Genomic DNA, 22909 nt, shown 5'->3' on the forward strand with positions numbered 1-22909 from the left:
AAAGTGCTACAAAGAAGAGGAATCAAGGTTGCTATGACATCCGAAAGTGGGAGATTTGACTTCGATGTGAAGATTGGAGAAAGCTGCTCTGGGGAGGGGGTGGCGGCTGGAGCTGGAATCTAAAGGGCAAGGAGCAGGACGGATAACGGGAAGGGAGGGAGGCTGCCGGAGCTGAGGCCGTGCGCTGGGAGCGGGCAGGGCAGGGAGAGGGGCTGGGGGAAACCCGGAGGGCCCGCCCAGGCCACACCACCAGCCACATCCCAAGCTGGCCCTCTCTGCCGGGACCCGGGGCCCACCCCCTCCTCTGGGCCAGCTTGGCACGCGCCCTCCGGGGAGTGTTTCTCTGCCGGGCTGTGCCAGTGCCGCCTCGCGGGGCGGAACCTGACTGTGCCCTGGTCTAGAATAGCTGACAGGTTCCTGTGTGTGTGTTGCGGCTCCCGGCATCTCCTGACACTCAGCGAGGCTGTCACCAGGGCCGCCAGCCCAAGGGAAGAAAGGGAGGTCGGGATAGTCACTAAAAAGTCTGTATCAGCCCTGGGTCTGGGCTGGGACCGTGCCCTTGGAGATGGACGTGAGTGATGTGGTGAGCTCCGTGCCCTTTCCCTGCCGGGCTGCGCAGGATGGGGAGCCTGCGGAAAATGACCCAGGTACATGCCTCATTCCTGGGCTCATTGAGTGCCAAGTAACACACGTCAGAGAAGAAAGTGACATGAAAACAGGCCCGCGGATGCCTTTCCCCAAAGCCCAGGAAGCAGAGATTGAAATAACAAAGATAATTGGCCGTAATTGTAAAGTAAACTTCAGCGCTTAGGGAAGAGACCTGATTTCCTGCTTTGGAAATGATGGTGCGTCCCTCCGCCAGACATGGGTTCCAAAGCTCGCCAAGGAGGGCAGCCCTCACCTCTGTCCCCAAACCACCTCCTGGAGGGAAGAGGGAGTGTCTGCGGAGGGCAGGGGGAGGCAGGAAAGGAGATGCCAGAGAAAGTGAAAGCTGGCAGGCCCAGACAACTGGGGCTTGGAGGCCTCTTGTTCAGAGACATTTGCTAAGTCCAGATTCAGTGTTTCCAACGCTGGCTTTCCAGCTCCCTCGGCATCATTAGTGATCTCGGGCAGAACTGCCAACTTACCAAATACAACTGAGTTTAATTCACTGAGAAGGAGAAGAAACCAAGTTACATAGCATTTCTCCAAAGGGCAGGGTGTGGAAGTCTGCAGCCAGCACGAGGGAGCAAGACAATACCATCCACGTGGGAAGTGAGTTTTCCTCTAGGTGGCCCTCTGCAGACACCCCCTCGGCCCTTCTCTCTGTGGGTCCCCTCTTTGTTCTCTCTTCTTGGGTGAGTCGGGCAAAACAGAGACCTGCTTCACCCACATTTGCACGTTCAGTCCCCCCAAGTTGTCATTGAAGTAGGCCATTTGCAACAATGTGGATGCACCTAGAGGGTATTATGCTTAGGGAAATGTCAGACAGAAAGAGACACATACTGTATGTTATCACTTATATGTGGAATCTAAAATATAAAACGAATGTATGTACCAAAACAGAAAGGCTCATAGAGAACAAACTAGTGGTTCCCAGGGGGAGAGAAAAGGGAGGAAGGACAAGATAGGGGTAGGGGATTAAAAGGTACAGACGACTACATATAAAATAAATGTTACAGGGAAGGCGGGTGGGATGAATTGGGAGATTGGGATTGACATATATACACTATTATACATAAAATAGATGATTAGTGAGAACCCACTGTACAGCCCAGGGAACTCTACTCAGTCCTCTGTGATGACCTTAAATGGGAAGGAAATCTAAACAAGGGTGGATATGTGTATATGTATAACTGATTCACTTCGCTGTACAGCAGAAACTAACACAACGTTGTAAAGCAACTATACTCCAATAAAAATTAATAAATTAATGTTACAAAGATATATTGTACAGCACAGGGAATATAGCCAATAGTTTATAACTTTAAATGGAGTATAATCTACAAAAATACTGAATCACTGATGTACACCTGAAACTAATACAATATTGTACCTCAATTATACTTCAATGTTTTTTTTAAACAAGTAGGGCCACTGTGCCACTTGTCCCCTTTTAGTGATGGGGAACTTTCAGGGAAGTAAAATCCACTTACCAAGTCTTATCTTTGGTAAGCAGCCCCATTAGGATTAGAAAGCAGTGTAGTCTGACCCCAAATTCTATGCTCTTGTCCATTATTCCGGAAGTTCTTATACTTTGGGGTCTCAGGACCCCTTTACATTTTTCAAGAGTATCCAGGACTAAGAACTTTTGTTTATGTGGGTTTTATCTGTTGATATGTACCATATTGTAAACTACAGCTGAGAAATTGTAGAATATATATTTACTAATTCATTTAGAAATGACAATAAGATGCCCATCACGTTTCTATAAAAAGCATACTTTTATAAAAAACAACCGAAAGAAATGTAATTGAGAAGAGCGATATTATATTTTTACAAATGTCATAGAAGAAACTGGATTATTATATCTGCTTCAGCATTCACTGTCTTGTCATATGTTCTGGGTGAAGTATAAGAAGAAAGTCTGGCTTCACACAGATATACAGTTGGAAAAGGAAGGAGAGGTTTGATAGCTTTTTCAAATAATTGTGACGGTTTGTCTTTGATAATACACCAAAACTGCATAGTGGTCATTTGTTGTTGTTTTTTTTTAATTTTGTTGACGTATAGGTGATTTACAATGTTGTGTTAATTTCTGCTGTACAGCAAAGTGATTCAGTTATATACATACATATATATACACATATATGCATTCTTTTTTCATATTCTTTACCACTATGGTTTATCACAGGATATTGAATATAGTTCCCTGTGCTCTACAGTAGGACCTTGTTGTTTATCCATCTTATATATAATAGTCTGCATCTGCTAATCTCAGACTCCCAATGCTTCCCTCCCCAACTCCCCCCATTGCCTTGGCAATCACAAGTCTGTTCTCTATGTCCATGAGTCTGTTTCTGTTTTGCAGATATGTTCATTCGTGTCCTATTTTAGAGTCCACATATAAGTGATATCATATGATATTTGTCTTTCTCTGTCTGACTTCCTTTCGTATGATCATCTCTAGGTCCATCCATGTTGCTGCAGATGGCAGTATTTCATTCTTTTCAATGGCTGAGTAATATTCCATTCCATACACGTAGCACATCATCTTTATCCATTCATCTGTCAATGGACATTTAGGTTGTTTCCATGTCTTGGCTAGTGTAAATAGTACTGCTCTGAACATAGGGGTGCATGTACCTTTTCAAATTATAGTTTTGTCTGTGTATATGCCCAGGAGTGGGAGTGCTGGATCATATGGCAACACTATGTTTAGTTTTTTGAGAACCTCCACACTTTTTTACATTCTCACCAACAGCGTGGAAGGGTCCCCTTTCCTCCACACCCTCTCCAGCGTTTACTATTTGTAGGCTTTTTAATGACGGCCGTTCTGACCAGTGTGAGTTGGTACCCTACGGTAGTTTTGATTTGCATTTCTCTAGTAATTAGCGATGGGGAGCGTCTTTTCACGTGCCTCTTGGCCATCTGTATGTCTTCTTTGGACAAATGGCTATTTAGTTCATCTGCACATATTTCAATTGGGTTGTTTGGTTTTTTGTTTTTGAATTGTAGGAGCTGTTTGTATACTTTGGAAATTAAGCCCTTGTCGTTCGCATCATGGGCAAATATTTTCTCCCAGTCTATAGGTTGTCTTTTCATTTTGTTTGTGGCTTTCTTTGCTGTGCAAAAGCTTATAAATTTGGTTAGGTCCCATTTGTTTATTTTTGCTCTTATTTCTATGGCCTTGGGAGGCTGACCTAAGAAAACATTGGTACGAGTTATGTCAGAGAATGTTTTGCCTATGATCTCTTCTGGGAGTTTTATGGTGTCTTGTCTTATACTTAAGTCTTTAAGCCATTTTGAGTTTATGTTTGTGTATGGTATGAAGATGTGTTCTAACTTCATTGATTTACATGCAGCTGTCCAACTTTCCCAACACATAGTCGTCATTTCTCAAAGGCTAGTTGTAGTGTGAAACTCGAAACAATATCAGTGGGCTCTTTCTATTCTGTTACGTTAAAGTCCACTCCGTCTGTCTTGCGCCTTGAATGTGACTTTCCCCCCATTCATTATCCTGTAATAGGATGTGCTGATCATTTGGAAAATATTGGTTTGCTCAGTTAGGCAGATTTTCCCAATGTTGACACACTGCATTATACAATAGCAAAAAAAAAAAAAATGTCAGAGCCATTAATATCACCACCAATTTCATCAGAAAAGTCTTTAAGTAAGGGGACACTGTCAAGCCCTGTGTGGCAATTATAAGTTTTCTAAAATTTTAATTTTCATTTGGAAGCTCAATTTTTATCATCTCCTAAAAATGCTGTCATTTTCCGTGAAGTAACAGGCTCACTCTGTTCATTTTCAAGAAATTGTCTACTAAATACCCATCTCTGAATCACCCGTTTGCTAGTCATTCTTTTAAGTAAAATGGTGTTTATGGGAAAAAAAACAAAACAAAAAACAGCTAGTTCAGCTTGTAACTGAGTTGCCCAGGTGCTTTTCCTCAAGACAACTAGTATACCTCCTATGCACCAGAAAGGCTTTATATATACACATTCCATTTTGTTACACAGAACACGAAAAGTTGTGTGCTCAAGAGTCGAGGTTTAATACAATTAATAACTTTTTACTGCTCGTGAAGGGTGTTCTTAAGTGAAACTGGCTTTTTTTTTTTTTTTTTTTACTTTCAAGTACCTGGAGGTGTAGAATAGTGACCACTAATATCATTTGGTGCCCCTGCCTTGATTTATACTAAGGTGCCAACAGTTTTACTCACACAGTGAAAAAGGAAAACAAAGTTTTAATCTTATTGCAAAAATTGTTTTAGCCCCACAGACCCCTGAAGCAGGACCCCCAGGGGGTCTGTGAACAACACCTTGAGAACCACTCAGGTCGTTTCACACTATCAGGCAAAGAATACACAGAGCCACCCGCTGGAAGTCAGCATCAGGTTTCTGATTTAAAAGCAAGCCTGCAAAGTCCTATTAAAAGCAGAGCAGGGGAATTTCCTGGCATCCCAGTGGTTAGGACTCAGTGCTTTCACTGCTGGGGCCCTGGGTTCCATCCCTGATTGGGGAACTAAGATCCCACAAGTTACACAGCATGGCCAAAAAAAAAAAAAAAAAAATGCAGAGCAGAAGCAGATGAGGGACATCTGAGCCCCCAAGGTCACTGACACAAATACTCTCTGCAAAGGTAGGGCCTCGTTGGCTTCAGACATTTCTGTTATTCTATGCCATGCACATTTTAGTGTCAGGCTTACCACTCTGAAAAAACTTAACCTAAGAATCTGTTTGCTTCCACTTAACGGAATGTTTACTGACATCAGGCCTTCTTGGTTCTGGAAGCAAACTCGGCAAGCCTCCATCTTCCTGAGGGCTAGAGAGGAGAATGAGAATCTCATGCTGGTAAAGGGTGTCCCCACATGGGCCACTCCTGGTCAGCATCCAGGCAGTGTTGATATTGATTTGGCCTGAGGACCACGATGATCATGGATCTGATGTCCTACCACTGATATTCCAAAAAGAGGAGAAGGGAAGGATGACCTACCTCCCTCCAGGCACAATTGTTGGAAGAAAAAATTTCTATAGCGATGAAGGGTCTGAGGACATCGTGGGAAGCAGACTGGCAGTGCAGGCATGAGCGTGTGCGCACACACGGCACTGACAGACGACTAGAAAGGGCTGGGGCTTGACCAGGAGGGCACAGGGCTAAGACACAGCTCTTTGGAAGTGAATTTGGCAGGAGGTGATGACAAGAATGCGTTGATTGAAGGAGGGGGCGAGACCTAGCCCGGCACTGGTTAGCTCCAAGGGGTTAGAGGATGGGGTCTGGGGTACAAAAAGTAGCTCCAGTGAAGCTCATCTCAAATCTCATTAGGGCGATGGACATGCATGCAAAAGAAGGGGCAGAGCAACACAGTCAGTGATGAGAACAAATGAGTAGCCTGGGCAGATGTACTTTGAGATAGGGAGGAATCCAGGAAATTTTGCCCACCCCAGCCTTTAGGAAATCAAGGGAAAATGTCCTGACTGCGTGAAATCCACCACAGCTATCATTTCTAGAGCAGTTACTGTGTGCCAGGGGCTGTGCCAGATTTTTTTTTTTAGCTGTGATCTCATTTAATCCTCCCAACAATCCTACAAGGCAGCCGTTATTATTTCCATTTTGCAGATGAGTTAACTGAGGCTCAGGAAGGCTGAATAATTTCTTAAAAATCACTGTGCCAAGAAGCAGCAGAACGTAAACAAAAGCCCAGGTCGGTCTGATCCCAAGGCCCATCCTCTGGCCCCTAAACTCCTCCCTCCCTTTGGCAGAAACCCGGGTCCCTGTGTGCCCAGCCCAGTGGCCACGCTTGTTGGGCATTTGCAGAAGATAGCCACAGGCCTCCTTGGAACCTGCCGGCTGCATTCAAGCAGGGAGAAGGCAAACACAGCAATAGGGACCTGTCAGTGATTCCGGCCGGGTCCGTCCTGACAGCTGGACCTTCTCTAGCAGTGCCAGCTGCTGCCCAAGAAGAGGCTGTTGTTTTCTGTGACCCCCTGTGCTGGGCAGGCTCCCCAGAGCACTTTCTAAAGCAACGGCCCAGCACTGACTGCGTCCTTGCCTTTATTTGGCCCAGGAAGGGGAACAGAAATTGCCTGCAGCCAGCTGGAGGGCGTTGACCACATCTTTGGAGAGCAGGCCGGCTGCAGGCTCAGCGGCACTCAGGAGTCCTGGCGCAGACCCTGGCCCGGAGGAGACCTCAGCAGATGGCTTCAGTAGACCACACTTCTAGGCTGCCGGGCGGGCACGGTCATCTGTGGGAGGGACTGAGGGAGGCCTGAGCGAGCCCCCTTCACTCAGTCAAGGGTTCATTGAGTTTCTTGTGCCAGATCCTGTCACAGAAGCTGGGAACACGGCAGCTTACACAACAGATAAGATCCCTGAGGTCAGAAACTTAGGCCAGGGGAGAAAACCAATGCAAAAGTTAACCGGTAAATTAGGCATTTCAGATAGGACATAAAAGAGTGTTTCCCAGGAAAACAAAGCAGGAAAAGGAGTGGGAAGAACGTGTTTTATGAAGACCCCAAGGTGGAAAGACCTTAAAGTCAAGAAACGGAGAAGACCATGAGATGCAGCAGATAGAATGGTAAAGCAGAGGGTCTGTACTGAAAACTTGAGGACGGCCACGTGCGTGCTTGCAGGCCGTGGTGAGGGCTGCCTCTTTATCCCAGGAGAAACATGGGAGCCAAGGAAGAATTTTAAGCAGGAAAGTAACATGATCTGATTCTCATTTTAGAGATATTACTTTTCAAGCAGACTCTGGAGAATAGACAGCCAAGGAATCATTATCTTTCAGTAATCCTATGCATTGTTAGGTGCGGAGATAGATGTGTGTATGTGTATGTACATATACGTGTGAATGTATCTGCATGTGTAAACAGATGAAATGTGAGCTCAGAGAGGTTAAATAGATGCATATGTATGTATATTCAAAACGTATGGAACAGTTCAGAGGTATGGGAGCCAGGTACTGCTCCAAGGCTTTCCACAGAGACTCCCATCTAATCTTCATAATCACTTCAGGGTGGCGATTATTACCAACCCCATTTTACAGATGAGGAAACACAAGCTCAGAGAGGGTAAGTAATGTGCCCAAGGTCACACAGCTATTAGCTGGTGGAGCCAGACTGTGAGGCTCGGCAGCCTGCCTCCCAAGCTGCCCGTGCATCACCCAGACCCCCAGCTGGACTCCTGGCTTGGAGTCGGGGCTCCTGGAAGGTGGCTGCCCTCCTCCTCCTTCAGCATTCAGTAGGTCCAAGAGTTCTTTGTGGGGCCCTTGCGAGCACCACAAAGCTTGAAACAGAAATGGGGAACAATCCATTCGACAGAGCTCCGTGTGGATTTTCATGCAAGGCGGACGTGTCCTCGTGTGCATGTGCTCGCTGGGGCTGAAACAGAGCATTTAAATGCAGATCAACGCAAAGGCTGACCCGCTCCGAATGCTCTGGTAGTTCTAAGGCTGGCAGGGCAAGAGTGCAGTCTTCTGAAGGGGTCCCTCCGGGGCCTGGGCTGCAGGCTACGGGCAACTTTGGAGTTCAGAGTGTTCATGAAGGGCTTCCTACAAAGAGTGCTTTCCCACACTACCGCATCTGCATTTCTGAAGTGAAACCTTTTGATTCCGCATCTTCTGAGCCTCGATGCCAGGTCGCCAGGGACATTCTGCACTTAAAACAGCTCCCACTCGGCTCCGCAGTGGCAAATGCAGCAACACCTGGGGAGTTCTAGGGTCTTCATCACACAGACCATGTTTCCCGAGCATCTCCTGTTGCCCGTTAGTGTATGGGATGCTGTAGTGAGCCAAACAGACACGATTCTGCCCCATCATCACAGATTCACACGAAGGATGTCGCCAGGCGCTGTGGGGGATGGTATCAAGGAAGCGATGCTTGAGCTGAGGTCTGAGCAGCTGTGTGAGTTAACTAGATAGGGAGGGAGAAGAGGGACCAGCGGGTGCAAAGACCTGCTCCCCACCCCCAAACAGAGCATGGGGCATTCGAGGAGGGGTAAGGTCAGTGGAGGTGGAGCCAGAGGTCAAGGGAGAGTTTGCTGTAAGATGAACCAGAGAGCAGGTAGGGACTGCAAGGATTAATTTCATGTGTGATCTCAGCCAGGCTGTGGTGCCCAGTTGTTGGGGCAAACATGAGCTAGATGTTGCTGTGAAGGTACTTTGTAGATGCAATCAACATCTACAGTCAGCTGACTTTTTAAGCAAAGGAGATCACCCTTTCTAATGTGGAGGTGAGCCTCATAAAATCCGTTGAAGACCGTAAGAGCAAAAAACAGAGCTTTCCTGGAAAAGAGGGAATTCTGCCTCAAGACTGTAACATAAAAATCCTGCTCAAATTTCCAGTCTGCATACCTGACCTTCCTTAAATTCTCTCTTCATCTCTCTCCCTCTCTCTGCATATATGTGTGTGTGTGTATGTATGTATATGTGTATACATAATATTCATATTCCCTTTGGTCTCTTTCTTTGGAGAATCCTGACTGGTACAGGACAGACCACAAAAGGCTTTGCAGGAGTCGAGCAAGAGTTGGCTAGCCCTTCTTCAACAAGTGGGGGAAGACAGAGAAGGATTTTCAGCAGGGAGAAAGGCCAGTAGAATCAGCATCGTCCTAACCAGAGCCAGGCTGGAGCCCAGGGCAGTGGCATGGTGGGCTCCACAGACTCCAGAATCATCTGTGTCACGTTGCCCGTCCTCCAGGCCCTGAACCTCCCTGGGTCAGATGAGGATGCTCTCAGCATCCCTGAATCCCAGTGGCCATGTATGCATTTATTCAACTGTTTAGCAAATGCGTGCATGTATGGAGCACGGCCTGCCCTGCAGGTGGAGCTGCACCAGGCCCAGGGCATTCCTTGACACCACTGTAGTTTTTTTTTTTTTTTTGTCTTTTTAATCAAGGGTCCTGTGAACAGCCTTTCACCACTTTCATTCATTCATTCATTCAACAAATATTTGCAGCCCTACCATGAACGGAGCACTATGCTGTGCTCTGGGATACAGCAGGAAACAAAACTGGCAAAACCCCCTGCTTCATGCAGCTTCCATGCTAGTGGGGGTTAGCAAATCGATTGCATAGTAGAGCACATCCTCTTGGGCCAAGCCAGCCAAAAGTGAAAATAAGGGGCACAGAGGGAGAGGTGCAGTAGCGCAGGGCTAGCTACGGAGGGCTCTGGGGTCCATCCGATCTGAGCTTAGATCCCCGCTCCTGAGCTTACCGCTTCCCTCTCTGAGCCCACAAGATGGACAAAAATACCCAGCAAAATACACCCCCCCCCCAACTCCAGAGGATTAGAGGAGGTAACAGACCAGAGTCTTTCTCCCAAAGCACTGGCATATACACCTCAGCTATTGATGGTGAGTTTTGTTTTGGTTTTCTTACTGTCCTTGTTGTGTTGTTTGTGAGGCTGAGTAACTTACCGCGAGCTGCACAGCAAGCCCACACCATAGGCCCACCCTCTGATGTGCTTGCCACAGGGCCTCCTATACATATCCCAGCAAGGAGACTTGGGGTTTAGGTATCTTGTTCTGAGTTTCATCTTAGATGCCTCAAGTTTGCTAAGTGATTGTAGCAAACAAATGAGAGAGAGAGATTGAATGAACAGCAGGAGAGGGTGAGATGGCTGCCAGGCTGAGGCCAGGCTCCTTCCCTTGGGGTTAATTAGTCTTCCTCCAGCAGAGATGCTCTTTGGACCAGCGCCTCCCCAGAAGCCCTGCTCATTCATCCAGCTCCTACCTCCCAGCTTCCCTCCATGCCACTCGTCCACAAAACACGTCCTGCAGGCGAGCGGGTGGTGGCCCAGCACAGCTTGTCTCCCCTCCTTCAGCCTCTGCAGACCCTGGAGTCCCACCACCCCCACAGCCTCCCTGCCTAGTGGAGAAAGCTGGAAGCCTCCCCTCACACACCTGCCCCTCCCGCAACCATCACCTAATGAGGAGCAGGGCCAGTGTCTACACGAAATGTAAATATCCTGCAGGTAATGCTGGGGAAGAGGCATTCAGGAAGCCCTCCGAAGCACCAGCCCCTGCACCTGTCTGCAGTCATGGCCTCTCCCTGCACTTTGGTTTTTAGGGGATGGGATTTTTTTAATTGTTGTAATGAACATATTGTATTAGTTTCGGGTATACACCACAGTGATTGAATATTTTTATACACATTGTATTAGTTTCGGGTATACACCACAGTGATTGAATATTTTTATACATTATGAAATGAACACCCCAGTAAGACCAGTTACCATTCATCATTATATACAACACGATTGACTGTATTCCTTCTGCTCTGCATTTCCTCCTCGTGTCTTATTTATTTGATAGCCGGAAATCTGTATCTCCTAATCCCCTTCACCGATATCATCTGTCCCCCGGCCCCTCCTCCCTGGCAACCACCAGTTCTCTGTATCTGTGAGTCTGTCTCTATTTTGTTTGGTTTTTAGATTCCACATTTAAGTGAAATCATACAGCATTTGGCTTTCTCCATCTGACTTATTTTACTTACATAATAACTTCTAGGTCCATCCATGTTGCTGCAAGTGGCAGAATTCCATTCTTTTAGTGGTTGAGTAGTATTCCATTGTATAAATACCACATTTCCTTACTTATCCACCCATTCATCTTTTTTTTTTTTTTGATTGCCTTGGATCTTTGTTGCTGAGCTTTCTCTAGTTGCAGAGAGCAGGGGCTACTCTTTGCTGTGATGTGCGAGCTGCTCATTGCAGTGGCTTCTCTTGTTGCAGAGCACGGGCTTTAGGCACGTGGGCTTCAGTAGTTGCAGCATGCAGGTTCTAAGACATGCAGGCTTCAGTAGTTGTGGTGTGCACGCTCAGTAATTGTGGCACACAGGCTTAGTTGCTCCGTGGCATGTGGGATCTTCCTGGACCAGGGATTGAACCCATGTCCCCTGCGTTGGCAGGCAGATTCTTAACCACTGCACAACCAGGGAAGTCCCTGTTCATCTGTTGACGGACACTTAGGTTGTTTCCGTGCCTTGGCTGTTGTAAAGAAGGCTGCTATGAACGTTGGGGTACATGTATCTTTCGAATTAGTGTTTTCATTTTCTTGAGATAGATACCCAGCAGTGGAATTGCTGGATGTATGGTAGTTCTATTTTCAGTTTTTTGAGGAAATTTCATACTGCTTTCCATAGTGACTGCACCATTTTACGTTCCCACCTACAGTGCACAAGGATTCCCTCTTCTCCACATGCTCGCGGACACTTGTTTCTTGCCTTTTTGATAATAGCCATTCTGACAGGTGAATGAACTGACCACAGTGTGATCTGCCCCACTCCCACTGTCCTCCCCTCACCCACCAGACTTTGGCCTCCTGGGCCTTTCCTTCAAGTTCAGGGCCCTCCCCAGGCTGCACTCTCCTGTGCTGCATCTCCTCCTTGGCTGCATCTTTCTACAGTAAGTGCTTGGCATTCTCTCTCACTGCACCTTGTTCCTTTCCTCCAAAGCACACACTGCAGTTTGTAATTTACATTACTGCATGTGTGTCCCTCCTTCTCCCTCCCTTTCTCTCCCCACCCCCCGCCCCGTCCCTCTCATTCTCCCCCTCCCCGCCGCCTTCCCACACACACATTAGATTTTTAAATGCCAGGAAGCAGGCACCACTCCTGTCTTATTCACCAGTTTATACGGTACCTGGCACATTGCAGTTGCCCAATAAATATTTCTGCCTGAATAAATGACTGCATCAGTGAATACATCTCTCTTAGCTCCTCTGCCTGAGGGCACGATCTAACTCTGTGTGTGTGTGTGTGTGTGTGTGTGTGTGTGTGTGTGTGTGTGTGTGTGTGGCTGAATTTTAAGTCAGATGATCAGGCTCCCTGAAGGCAGAAATGGGGTCTGGTTCATCTTTGTATCTCCCCCAGCATCTGGCATAGATCTTAGAGCAGAAGAGATATACAACAAAGATTGAGGACCAAAGGGACATTAATCCAACACGCCGTGGCATCCAAAGACCAGGTGGGGCTCCTGCCCGATGTTCTATGCCACGGGGATCCCTCAGGGCCAGCCGAGAGAATAAAGTCACTTGGCCTTAATTTATGGTTATGACCCTCAAGATGTGGCCTGTAGACCAGGAACTCCACCTTCTCCCAGGAGCCTATCAGAAATGCAGACTCTGCAACCTGATGGCAGACCTCCTGGATCAGAGTCTGCTTTTTAGCAAGCTCCCAGGTGATTTGTATGTGCATTACAGTTTAAGAATCCCTGAGCTAGAAAAAGGTAGACCTAGGGTCTGCCTTTCATGGAGCCTAAGGCCAGGCACAGCACCAAAAACAACAGCAGCTGGATGTTGACTGTTATGGGAGAGGAAACTGTGAGAGCTTTATACCCAGGGATGCTCACCCAGGAGACCAGAGCAGACGTCATAAGCCATCTTAAAGGTGTTGCTGTTTTGTCCTTAGAGCAACAGGAAGCCCAGGGAGAGGGGTTTACAGCAAGGGTGGGAATGAATGAATCAGCCCATGTCCTCTGTAGCAATAACCTTTGTAACCCATCGTCAAAACACAACTTCCTTCTCTATCTTCAGCAGCACTCGCGTTTTAATGAGCAGGTCAGTACAGGACCCTGCAGTCCAGGCAGGTCTAGGCTCAGCCTTCACCTGTTCAGGACGAGTCTCCTTCTGTTGGTGCCCTGATTCTGACCCCTGTCCCCTCCTGCATGTGGTCATCCTGCTGGGGACCATAGCACAGGGCTCCAGGAACATGCCCCATCTCCTCGATTTCCAGATGCACATCAGAGATGCTCCACATGGAATTAGGGTTCTTAAGATGAATCATGCCTCAGCTCTCCACACCCTCCACTAGCTAAGTAGAGGCCACAGGGAACTGTGGTAAGACTGCAGTCAGAGAGACCTGGGTTCAAGTACTAACTCGGCCCCTTGCTCGCTGTGTGACCTTGGGCATGCGTTTTAACATCTCTGAACTTCTGTTTTCTCAACTGTGAATCCCTGCCATGTAAGGGTATTGTGAAGGCCAGGCACAAAGTGGGTGCTTTAGTCAACAAAGAATTTATTGAACACCTACTGTGTGCCACTCTGTACACAGTTTTAGGGGGCTCCAACCCTGGGCAATTTTTTTTTGGGGGGGGTGTTGCTGCATTGGGTCTTTGTTGCTGCACTCGGGCTTTCTCTAGTTGTGGTGAGCGGGGGCTACTCTTCATTGCGGTGCGCAGGCTTCTCTTTGCAGTGGCTTCTCTTGTTATAGAGCACGGGCTCTAGGGTGCACAGGCTTCAGTAGTTGTGGTTTGCGGGCTCAGTATTTGTGGCTTGCGGGCTTTAGAGCGTAGGCTCAGTAGCTGTGGCTTGCGTGCTTTAGAGCGCAGGCTCAGTAGTTGTGGCGTACAGGCTTAGTTGGTCCACGGCATGTGGGCTCTTCCTGGACCAGGGCTCGAACCCGTGTCCCCTGCATTGGCAGGCAGATTCTTAACCACTGTGCCACCAGGGAAGTTCCCCTGGGCAATTTTAGACAAGAGCCCTGCCATCATGGAGCTTAGCAGCCCAGTGGGGAGAAGTGTCATTAGTTGAAAGTCACACAAATAAATATTAGATGACAAATGTAGTATTGTGCTTTGAAGTGGGGAGAAAAAGAGCTATGAGAGAGCAAAACAGGGACCCAACCCAGCCTGGGAAGTCAGGGGAGGCATCTCGAGAAAACGGCAATGTGCCCAGTGTCTCTTTGCCCAGCGTGACTCTGCACCCCTCTTTCAGGTACCTGGAAGGAAACCACTTAACAGCCGTGCCCAAGGAGCTGTCCACCCTCCGACACCTGACACTCATGTAAGGAGCCCAGCATTGGTGGGATATTTCGTTTTCTCTCCTTGGGGAGCTCAGGAAACTGATGCAGAGGGTGGGGAGGCTGGGGCCGCAGGCTTTGGGGCACCCTGCACTTTTCCCCCTGGATGGAGCAGCAGGAGGCAGCTGCGAAGAACAGGCTGGCCGGATGTGCCAGGTCTCACCCAGTGAGGACTTCATGCAGAAGTATCCAGAGCCTGGCTTCGCTGGCCACCTATGTCACCTCCTTCGTTGGCTTAGAGCCTCTGACCTTCCAGGCTCCCAATTAAATTCCTGAGATCCTTCAATCTTCAGTTTCTTGCAAGCTGTGGCAGCACTTAGGCTTGCCATAAACAGAACTTTGGCATTTGTTCTTCCACCTTTTTTAGTTACTCAGAAAATGTTCTAAGGAGATGGTTCAAGCTGAGGTTCTTTCAGGTGGGAGCCACTACTGGCTCCAAACTGGCCAAACCCCAGGAAAACCCCCGAATGAGGAGCAGGGCTGCTGGGCGTGGGTGAGCCGGGGAAGCTGGGTGCTCTGTGAGCTTTGTCCTTCAACAGCCTCTCTGCCTTGCCAAGAGTTCACCCAGGATCCTTGGCAAGTGGTAGTTGAAAGATGCCCTGTCTGCTTAGGGGCAGGGAGCCCTAGAGCAATGGCCCTCAACCTCAGCTGATTATAGGAATCATCACAGTAGTTTGCGTTTTGTTTTAAATACTGATGCTCAAGCCCGCCTTAAACCAATTAAATCGGAATATCTGGGCATGAAACCTAAGCCCTGGAGAGCATAAAGCTCCCCGGCTGATGCTAATGTACAGCTGATGTTGAAAACCACTGCTCTGAATATTTATCCCTGGGGAGAAGCTGGAGTCACAGTTGGCAGAGGACCACATTCCCACCAACCTCATTGCCCCCAGAGAGAATCTGATAAGATGGAATAAATGAATGCTGGAAGAGAGGGGAAGTGGAGGGACTATGAGAGGAAGAATTGATCAGGGGAATAAAGTGCTAGAACAAGGAGAAATTGTTATGGATTGTGTTTTGCTGGTAGAATAAAATTGATGGATAGACGTCATCAAATGATTGAATAGCTGAATAGATAAATGAACAAACGACAATTGCTTGAATGACTGGTTGATAAATCTTCAGTCAAAAATTGAACATTTGAACTAATAGGTGGATAAGTGACTAGATGGATGGGTGGATAGATGGATGGATGGGCAGATGGGTAGATGGGTGGATGGATGGCTGCGCGGCAGGATGGATGGACCAACAGATGGATGGATGGGAAGATAAGTAGATGGACAAATGGACAGGTAGATGGATGGATGGGCAGATGTATGGGTGGATGGACAGATGGATGGGTGAACAGAGAGAGGGAGGGAGGGATGGACGGATGGATGGATGGATGGATGGATGGATGGATGGATGGATGGATGGATGGATAAGTGGGTGGACAAATGGACAGGTAGATGGACGGATGGGCGGATGTATGGGTGGATGGATGGATGGATGAATGGAGGGATGGGTGGATGGATGGATGGATGGATGGATGGGTGGATGGATGGATGGAGAGATAAGTGGGTGGACAAATGGACAAGTGGATGGATGGGCAGATGGATGGATGGGTGGGTGGATGGGCAGGTGGATGGATGGATGGATGGATGGATGGATGGATGGATGGATGGATGGATGGATGAATGGATTGATGGATGGATAACAGGCATGCATGCATGTGTGAAAGTTGGGAATAACCCCCTTTGGATGCAACTAACAGTACAATGTGTACTAAGAGTACACTCTTCTGCTTACCTTTCCTAGTGACCTGAGCAACAACAGCATTGGCATGCTGACCAACTACACCTTCAGTAACATGTCTCACCTCTCCACCCTGTGAGTACAGTGAGCTGCTGTGATGGACATGGGCCTGGTACTACGTGCATCCTTCCGCTGTCCCCTCAGGCTCACGTGCTCTGCTCTAGTGATCACTGTGGCTGACCCAGCATGGGGCAGATCTTAATCATGAGAAGGGACACAAAGTAGGTCAGAACTCCACTGTCTGGGTAGTTAGAGAGGAGGTGGCACCTAATTACTCCTCTTTGGAATATCTTCTGTGATTCGTGAATTTTCTCTCCCAGTGGAGGGTTTCCCTACACAATTACATTTTGCTCAGACCCATTTATTTCCCATTAGCTCTGCACGCTGTGAGTACTCACCATTTGACGAGAGAGGAAAGTGATGGCAAAGCTGGTTAGGGAGCCAGCCTGCTAAGGAACATATGAGGAAACTGGGAAAAGAAGCCCGTGAGCTTGCTGGAATGGTGGGGGATGTTTCTCTTCCCTTTATCCCTAGGATGTTTTTTGTCAGTCTATTAAAGTTGGGAAGGCAAAGAAACCATTTGCTTTGGCTGGTCCGCAGTGTGGACAATGCCACGCATCCGTAGCTGAGAATAGGAAGAGCCAACAGAGCCTGTGTGTCCTTTTCCACAGGATCCTGAGCTACAACCGGCTGCGTTGCATCCCCATTCACTCCTTCAACGGGCTACGTTCCCTGCGAGTACTGTGAGTACCCCAGTGCACTGGTTTCGACTTAGACTTCTCTGGGTGACAGCAGGCAGGACCGAGCGCTCCTGTTCCCCGCTCTTCTTTGCTCAAAGCCCGCTCCGCCCCCCATGAGTCCCTCCCCACCCGACACTCTTAATTAGCTCAGTGGGGCGGAGACAGCTCATGCTTAAGAGTGAACCATTCCCAATTCCAGCTCACTTCCTCTCGTGGAACCTGGCGCACATCACTAAGCCCTCTGAGTTTCTCCTTCTTTATGTGCAAAATGGGATCCATAGCACCTCCCTTGGGAGGATTAGGATCTGCGACTATATGCAGTTATTTTCTGCTCCCTGGCAGAGCGCGGTGTGCAGCACTTGGCCGCTCTTCTCATGATCCTTATTTCACGGTTGGTCCCTCTGGCTTCAGAAGGGCGATGTTAACACTGTGAACCTCTGCAAGGAAGCCACGCTCATGCATCGGAGAGCCCAAGCTGGAAGCCAGCGGCCGGGGCCAGCGCACACAGAGCTATCTGTCCACAGCTGAGTCAACTCACGGAGTATCTTTAAAGTTGTTTTATTTCTGTGTTTGTTTGTTTGTTTATTTTTGGTTGCATTGGGTCTTCGTTGCTGTGCACGGGCTTTCTCTAGTTGCGGCGAGCAGGGGCTACTCTTCATTGTGGTGCACGGGCTTCTCATCGCGGTGGCCTCTCTTGTTGCGGAGCACGGGCTCTAGGCACATGGGCTTCAGTAGTTGTGACACTCGGGCTCAGTAGTCGTGGCACATGGGCTTCGTTGCTCCGCGGTCTTTAAAGTTTTAATAAGTTGCCAACATTTAAATATCAGGAGGTTTCCCGTACAAATCCTGATTTCTACACTCTCTTGGAAAGTGGACAGACCTGGCCCCTCCAGGGCTCCCCTCTGCATTCCTGCAGGGCTGAGCAGTCCCGCCCCTTTGAGCAGAGGTCCGCAGTCTGCGGCCTCCACACCTGCCCACCCGCCTCTTGTCACCTTATGGCACCTGCCTTGCCCTGGTCAGCACATGGGTAGGGGACGGCCAACTGAGGCAGATGAGTGATGAGCTCTGAGCAAAGGTGAGATAGCCATGGAGTCCCTTGCTTTCTAGGCCTGGCTCTGCCCCTCCCTAGCTGTGTGTCTCCTCATCCATGAAGTCAGATAACGATGGCAGTGGCCTCACAGGGTCTCATGAGGATTAAATGAAGTACTGTATGTGAGCACTTAGCACAGCCCTGGCCCGTGGAGAGCACACTGGTTATGGCTGTTCTCACAGCAGCACCTGCAAGAGCAGGAATGGCACCTCACTGCCACCCCAACCCCGGGCCCATTGTCACCTGATTTTTGTGCCATCCCCTCTTGCACCTATTTTGTTCACAGGGGAGGATCCTTTGAATGATAGTCCCATGAGAGCAGAGATGCCAGGCACTCTGCCCCCAAACCTGTCAACTACTTACCCTTCTAGCCCATTATGACTGTAATAATGGTAACTGTTCTATGGGGCTTTTCATGGTCATTTGCCTCCCTTTTGCAACCGTGCTATGAGGTTGAGAGGGTTATGCCCATTTTAAAGATAGGAAAACTGAGGTCCAGATTGGTGAAGTCACTGGCCCCCAAGATTCAGCATTTAGAAGGTTGCAGAGTCCAACCTCTTGACTCGGAGCCCCGGAATCCTTCCCAGGACTCAGTTACAGTTGGCAGACAGCACCCATGAGCCGGTCCATCCTGGAGCCTCCAGGCTGATGTGATTTATTGAGGCCCCCAAAACACCAGTGTCAGCAACAACTCCCGCCATGTGTCCTCCGTGCTGTTATTAAAAATCAGTTCTCTGGGGGCAAAGAAGGGCCCGCGCTGACAGTGTGCAATCTGTTATTGTCACTTATTTATTATCCACCTTCTCTGGGGAGCTCGAGAATGGAAACATCAGCAGAACCATCTCCCCGTTTCGAGTCGAACGCAACGGGAGATGGGCTCGACTCACCGGCGGGGGCTGCGGCTGGACCCGCTTCCCACCCCCACCCCCCACCATCCCCGTCTGCGGTCCCCCACCCCAGCCTTCTACTTCTGGGCATAGATTGGCTGCCAGGGGGTGGGACCTGCCGTTTCAAGGGGATCTATGTGCATATGTCATAATCAGAGCAGTTCTGGTTGGGGCAGCTCAACATGAGAAAGGGAGAAAGAGACAGACTGTCTGTCCGTCCATCGGTCTGTCTACCAGGGTGGTGGGGTGCACACCCCGCCCCGTCCAGCATTTCCGCCTTCCTCAGCACCCCGCTGGCGTCCCTCCAGAACCAGTGCTGTCATTACTTCACCAGGAGTCCACGTGAACAACATGCTTGTGCTTGCTTCTTGAATTCAGAATGAGTAGGCTTTTCGCACCATCATTTTGGAGTCATGGGCTCGCGTAGATAAAAGAGGATCTTAGAGGCCCTCATGCCAACCATCTACCTCCGCGGGGAGCAACCATTTTCTGCATAAGGGCCAAGGCAGGAAAAATTAAACTGTTTATGGGCTACATTTCTTTTATGATATTTGTATCCTTTCTCCCAGTAATTGCACATCTAGGAATTTTTACGAAAGTATAATCCAAAAAGAGAGAAAGGTTCCCTGCATTAAGATCTTGGCTGCACTGTTATTTTTAACCTAAATTTTAAATAGTACCCAGAAGGGCCACAGTGGGGAAATATTTAAGGAAAGCCTGATGCTACCAGTCGATGAAGTGCAATTATTAAAAGAAGTAAAGAGGAAAACCAGATAGCAGAGTGGGAACCTGTTTACCACATTGTGTTATGTGGAAAAATAAACCTAATTTGTACATATGTTATAATTATAACTGGTAAACATTGGTAACCATGAAGAAGGCCTGTAAGGAAACGCGGATAAAGGAAAAGAACCATTGAGAGCTAAATGGTAATATCAAGTCATTTCTGTAAGAAATGAAGACACAGTTAAAGATGCATGAAGGCAGTAACATTTATAATTTGGCAGGGTTGGGAAGCAAGGTACAATTTTTGAAATCAGAAATTGCAACATCTGTAACTGCATGTGGGCATTCACATATTCTCTCTCTCTTTTTTTTTTTTGGCTGTGTTGGGTCTTTGTTGCTGTGCACAGGCTTTCTTTAGTTGTGGCGAGTTGGGGCTATTCTTCGTTTGTGGTGCACGGGCTTCTCATTGTGGTGACTTCTCTTGTTGCGGAGCACAGGCTCTAGGCGCTCAGGCTTTAGTAGTAGCAGCGTGCAGACTGAGTGGTCGTGGCTCGTGGGCTCAGTTGTGGCATGCTGGCTCCAGGGTGTGCAGGTTTCAGTAATTGTGGCACACAGGCTTAGTAGCTGTGGCTCGCTCGCAAGCTCTAGAGCACAGGCTCAATAGTTGTGGCGCACAGGCTTTGTTGCTCTGCGGCATATGGGATCTTCCTGGACCAGGAATTGAACCCGTGGTCCATTCTTAACAATTGAGCCACCAGGGGAGTCCCAAAATAGGATTTTTGAAATTGGAAATTGCAATGTCTGTAACTGCATGTGAACATTTGTATTTTCTTTCCTCATTTCTAAAGGGTTTTATTAATGTGATTAAAATTTCATCAATGACCAGAGACCCAGGGTTGCTGGCAGTTTGGGGTGAGGAAGGAGGATGAGCAGCAAGGTTTAGCTATAGACAAAGGCCAAAACATGTTCTGGAAAGAAGAAGAAAGACCTGACATTAGAGAGGGAGGGAGGGAGGGAGAATGTGTATATGTGTGTGCTGGGGCTGGGGGAGGTATGCACACATGCGTGTTGGCAGGTGGATGTGAATACATTTCAGAGACAGGACATTGGTCAAGGAGCTTTGAGGACAAAACATTGTGTGAAAATATGCTTTTCCTACCTCACTCCTGTTCTAAAAATAACTGGAAGAGAACATTCTCCCGGACGTTCTAGTCCTTCTTCGGGGATCAGTGTGTTCCCTGATCTCTGCCCCACACCAAGCCATATGCGTTGTGTGCATGTGGTCTCAACTGTCAAGCCCCAGCCCCAGCCGCAGGAGAGCCACCTGGCATCAGTTAGCGCCGGGAGGACTGTGTCAGTGTGTGCTCATGCGGGAGTGAGCGGGCTTCTCATTCATCATCTTCCTTATTTTTAGCTCCTGTTCCCTAAAGTAAGACTGTGCTTGCTGTTTATGCATGTGGGGCTGTTCACCACTGCTCAGCTGATTGCATGGACCCTCCCTACAACATCTCTGCAAAGGGCTCCATTTGCCCTTTGCTTGATTACCTTCAGAGACCAAGAGCTCGCTCCCTTTCCAGACGACCCCATTCCATTTTTGACCAGCTGTTGAACATGAGGCAATTCTGGTGATCCAAAAGGTGACTCCTCGTGACCTTCAAACCATGGTCCTGGTTTGGCCCGTTTGTGCCACCAAGAATAGAGTTTAATTATGAATTTTAGAAATGGGGAGTGAGTCCTAGAAATTATCCTATCCAAACCACTCATTTAAAAGACAAGGAGACAGGACTTCCCTGGTGGCACAGTGGTTGAGAATCCGGCTGCCAATGCAGGGGACATGTGTTCGAGCCCTGGTCTGGGTAGATCCCATATGCCACGGAGCAACTAAGCCAGTGTGCCACAAGTATTGGGCCTGTCCTCTAAAGCCCGTGAGCCACAACTATTGAGCCTAAGTGCCACAACTACTGAAGCCCATGCGCCTAGAGCCCGTGGTCCACAACAAGAGAAGCCACAGTGCAATGAGAAGCCCACACACCACAATGAAGTATAGTCCCTGCTCACCACAACTAGAGAAGGCCCGTGTGCAGCAACAAAGACCCAACACAGCCAATAAATAAATAAATAAATAAATTTATAAAAAAAAAAAAAGACAAGGAGGCAGATTCAGAAAGGTTTAATGACTTGTTCAAGATCGTTTACTTATTTACTCTTTCCTGAATGCCCACTGTGAGCTAAATGCTGTGCTAAACACTGGGTGTGTGTGGCAGGGGGATGGGTGCAGAAATAGTGAATGTAGCATAGTTCCTGCTTTCAGAGAGCACACGGTCTAGGATGGGAAATAAACAAAGCAACTAGGGTACAGGGTGATGCCTGTTCAAGGGCCATAGGCATACGCGTGCGAGGCGTGTAACCCAGTGCTAGACATCAAAAAGCCTTCCTGAGAGGCAGTTCTCACTGCTGACATTTGTTAAACCTTGACTGTGCACTGCACACTGGGCCAAACGCTTTACTTGCGTTGTCATAGTCACTCTTCCCATCGACTCTATGAAGAATATACCACTGTTATCCCCATTTCCCAGATGAGGAAACAGAGGCTTGGCAAGACTGAGTAGCTTTCCCGGGGACTTCCTTGATAGCTCGGTGGTTAAGAATCCTCCTGCTAATGCAGGGGAAATGGGTTCTATCCCTGGTCCGGGAAGATCCCACATGCCACGGATGAGCTAAGTCCATGTGCCGCAACTGCTGAGCCTGTGCTCTAGAGCCGGTGAGCCACAACGACTGAGCCCATGTGCTACAACTGCTGAAGCCCACGCACCTAGAGCCCATGCTACACAAGAGAAGCCACCGCAATGAGAAGCCCACGCACCGAAACGAAGAGTAACCCCCGTTTGCCATGACTAGAGAAAGCCTGCATGCAGCAACGAAAACCCAACACAGACAAAAATTAAATAAATAAATATTAAAAAAAAAAAAAAAATCGAGTAGCTCTCCCAAAGTGACACAGCCAGGAGAGAGTAAAGTTGGGATTTGGACCCAAGACTGTTTGTTCTCAGAATCACTCTTAAATTCTGCTCTCAAGTCTGAGTCTGAGACGCCAGAGGCAGTTACCTAAATAGGGATGGGAATGAAGAACATGGTAGGCGAGGGAAATCTGAATTCACTGGACAGAGGCCTGTAAGTCAAGAAGGGTACTGCGTGGTGGAGGGGGTGGGGGTGTACAGGAAGCTCCAGGCGTGGCT

The 22909-nt window shown here is 48.3% G+C and overlaps 1 protein-coding gene across 1 annotated transcript in view; it reads left to right on the plus strand.

The window, feature by feature from the left end:
- SLIT3 (slit guidance ligand 3) overlaps positions 1 to 22909 on the plus strand; it is a 616264-nt gene that overhangs the window by 540617 nt on the left and 52738 nt on the right. Inside the window, exons 21-23 of the mRNA XM_057729448.1 lie at positions 14352 to 14420; positions 16234 to 16305; positions 16902 to 16973. Coding sequence (XP_057585431.1) covers positions 14352 to 14420; positions 16234 to 16305; positions 16902 to 16973 — 213 coding nt within the window. The remainder of the gene's footprint in view (positions 1 to 14351; positions 14421 to 16233; positions 16306 to 16901; positions 16974 to 22909) is intronic.

Source organism: Hippopotamus amphibius, chromosome 1 (genome assembly GCF_030028045.1).
Source record: "Hippopotamus amphibius kiboko isolate mHipAmp2 chromosome 1, mHipAmp2.hap2, whole genome shotgun sequence".
NCBI lineage: Eukaryota > Metazoa > Chordata > Mammalia > Artiodactyla > Hippopotamidae > Hippopotamus > Hippopotamus amphibius.